The sequence below is a fragment of the Leptopilina heterotoma genome, unplaced genomic scaffold (assembly GCF_015476425.1).
Source record: "Leptopilina heterotoma isolate Lh14 unplaced genomic scaffold, ASM1547642v1 Lhet_145, whole genome shotgun sequence".
Classification (NCBI taxonomy): domain Eukaryota; kingdom Metazoa; phylum Arthropoda; class Insecta; order Hymenoptera; family Figitidae; genus Leptopilina; species Leptopilina heterotoma.
In genome coordinates this window covers 614,413-617,672 of record NW_025110863.1, presented here as the reverse complement: position 1 = coordinate 617,672, position 3,260 = coordinate 614,413, and the positions used below count along the sequence as shown (strand labels likewise).

At 30.0% G+C, this 3,260-nt stretch overlaps 1 protein-coding gene across 1 annotated transcript; it reads right to left on the bottom strand.

Annotated features, from left to right (window-relative positions):
* Positions 1-1,190: 1,190 nt before the first annotated feature.
* LOC122498300 lies at positions 1,191-3,013 on the bottom strand. Its single transcript, XM_043605983.1, has 3 exons — positions 2,876-3,013; positions 1,513-1,885; positions 1,191-1,324 (listed from the first exon to the last, which is right to left on the bottom strand). The coding sequence occupies exons 1-3, from the start codon at positions 3,011-3,013 to the stop codon at positions 1,191-1,193; spliced, it is 645 nt and encodes a 214-aa protein (XP_043461918.1).
* Between the last annotated feature and the right edge of the window lie 247 nt (positions 3,014-3,260).

Genomic DNA, 3,260 nt, shown 5'->3' with positions numbered 1-3,260 from the left:
ACAGGTTTACTAAAACCAATATCTAAAATAGGGGGTTGGCGCGCGAAGCGCGCAGGGGGGCGGAGCCCCCCTAGTATATATCTACCTATATTACAAAAAGATATCGCCGCCGCCGCTGTTTCAAGATTCCATAGTATATTTAACATAACTTCCTGTCAAAGACGAACATAACCTCAAAATTAGGTGAAAGATCATCACTCTGAAGTTGGCCACAAATGGCTATAGTATGTTTAAGATAACTTCCTGTCAAAGACGAACATAACCTCAAAATTAGGTGAAAGATCATCACTCTGAAGTTGGCCACAAATGGCTATAGTATGTTTAAGATAACTTCCTGTCAAAGTCGAACATAACCTCAAAATTAGGTGAAAGATCATCACTCTGAAGTTGGCCACAAATGGCTATAGTATGTTTAAGATAACTTCCTGTCAAAGACGAACATAACCTCAAAAAAGAACAAACATAACTTCAACATTAGGTCTCAAGCTATATGCGGCCAACTTCAGAGGACAAACATAACCTCAAAATTAGGTCTAAAGGTTAAATGTCCTCTCCCCTCTACACATTCCAAGGTACAGGGCTTACAGGGGACAAAAGGAGAACATAACCTCAAAATTTGGTTCGAAGCTCATATGCGGTCAACTTCAGAGAACAAAAGGAGAACATAACCTCAAAATTAGGTCTTATGATCATGTGTGAACAACTTCAGAGGACTATGAGCGAACATAATTTGATTTCTGAAAAAACAACCCTGTTAATATGAATGTATTTAAAATTTTTTATAGATTGGTTTTTAGCCAAATTCTTTGAAATTTAAATAAGTTCATTCAATTTATTATTCTTTTATATTTACATTATTTTCAATGAATTTGTTACCAAGATGTACCACGAGGAGGTATAATAGACTTTAAAAAAATTAAAGTTTATTATAAACCAATCTAACATCTCACCTAAATTAAATAGTATATAATAAAATTTTAAAAAATGTAATATAAAATTATTTAATAAAGAATAATTAAATGTTAAATATAAATATAAAAATGTTGTTTGGTAGATAAAAATTTTTTAATTACTGGATGATTTTGGTTTCCGAGAAATGTATGAGAAATTTAAATGAGAATGAGAATGAGTAAATGAGAAATTTGTTGTATTTCATTTATTGTATTCACTTTTATTACTGGATACAATATTTAATTACTGGATGATTTTGGTTTCCGAGAAATTGTTTCTCCTCCTAATATTAATTTATACAATGGTAATGGCTCTTCATTAATTTGTTGTATTTCATTTATTGTATTGACTTTTAGAGAAATTGTTGAATCATCTATAATATTTTGAAAAAATTAAGAATATTGTATTATGTAAAATTATTTATATTAAATTCAATAAATTCAAAATAAATAATTGTAATTAATAATTAAAATTAATAATTATAATTAATAATACAAAAAATTAAGCATATTGAATGTAATATAAATAATTTTACATAAAGGTGTATGATATAAATTGTACCATTTTCGACTAAAATCCCAACGAGTTTTAATTTTTCGCCTTGAGAAAAATTAATACTGTCAACGACGTTGGAAACGGAAACTATTAATTTGAATGTGCCATTTGTAATACTGCCAAAATATTCAGTGTTCTTATTTCTATTAGGTATAATAAATTCGTCTCTTAAAAATCCTTCAATTTCGACACATCCTGTAGTTTTCAGCACTTCAGATTTTTCAAAATTAATTTTTGTTATTTCTCTATCGTTATTTGAAATATTAAAATGCCCTAAATCAGTAATTTTTGTATAATTCTTGAGTACGAATTCAAACGGAACTGATCCTTGGTTAAATGGTGATGCAGGCTTTACGGTTAAATTTTGAAGAAGTATTTTCTAAAATAAAATAAATTCATGTTGTATATAATAAAATATATAATTATATAATAAAATAAATAAATTAAATTAAAATTACTCTCTGAGGTTCTATTATTGAAAAAAAATGAACAGCATCTTCATTCCAGGAAGAACAATCAATCGTTGTGCCCTCATTATTATTTAACAAGAATTTAAATAGCATGGATTGTTTATCGGAATCTTTTCGGTCGAATTTTTTAATTATATTTATTTGTTCTACATAGCAAATAACAGAACTGTTAAAAAATAATATATAATTAAGCATACATTTTCATACCAATTTGTTTATTAATATTAAATTAATTAATTATTAAATTTTATATAATCAATTATTAAGTTTTATTATTTTATTTTAATTTAATTAAAATACTTACACAAATTTATCAGTTTTTTGTATTTTATTATAAGATGGTAAGGTGTCAATTTAGCGGATATATATTTATTTTGCTTATCATCGATAAGACAGAAATCAATATTTCAAAATTAATACTTCATTAATATTTGAAAATATATTTTATTTTGTGCATGGTTTCTGAAAAAAATGAATCGTCTCTCACCGCTGGGGTATGATCCCAGAACCTTTCTATTGCCGGTAGGATGCTCTACCAATTGAGCTACAGAGAGATTCGATATCATTAATTTCAGAAACCAAGCACACGACTTTTCAACGCATAGTAGAAATTTTATTGTAATATCATGAGATGGTAATGGGTTTTTTCCGTGATAATAATTATTATAAGATGGTAAGGTGTCAATTTAGCGGATATATATTTATTTTGCTTATCATCGATAAGACAGAAATCAATATAATATAATAATAATAATATATAATAATAATATAATAAAATAATAATAATAATAATAATAATAATAATAATAATATAATAATATAATAATAATAATAATCCGTGCCCGGTTGGAACTTTTGTTCTAATTGGAACTTTTGTTCTACCCGGGGCGCATTAGAACCTGTTCTTTTGCGCGGGGTTGCTGGTCCTCTATCGGACGCGTGCCAGGTGGCGGATAGGTTAGCTTCCTAGAAATAGGTGGTATCGAGGAAATCAAATACTCGACGCGGACCAAAACCAGCAAACAAGAAACATCCATCATGAGCGATTGTAAAAACGAGGAAGAGTACCTGCGGGGTAATGCTACGGCTAAATCCCTCACTGGTTCCGATCGTCAAGCGCATAGCGTGGGGACGGTGGCCAGTGGCCCAAGGATGCAGGAGGGCAACAACGCGTTGGTAGTGCCACAGATCATCGTGGACAGGTCGGAGAGACGAGGGAGTACGAGCAGCTTGACGAGTCAAGCCAGCTGCATTTCTGTCTTCAGTAATGCCTCGGCAAAGGAC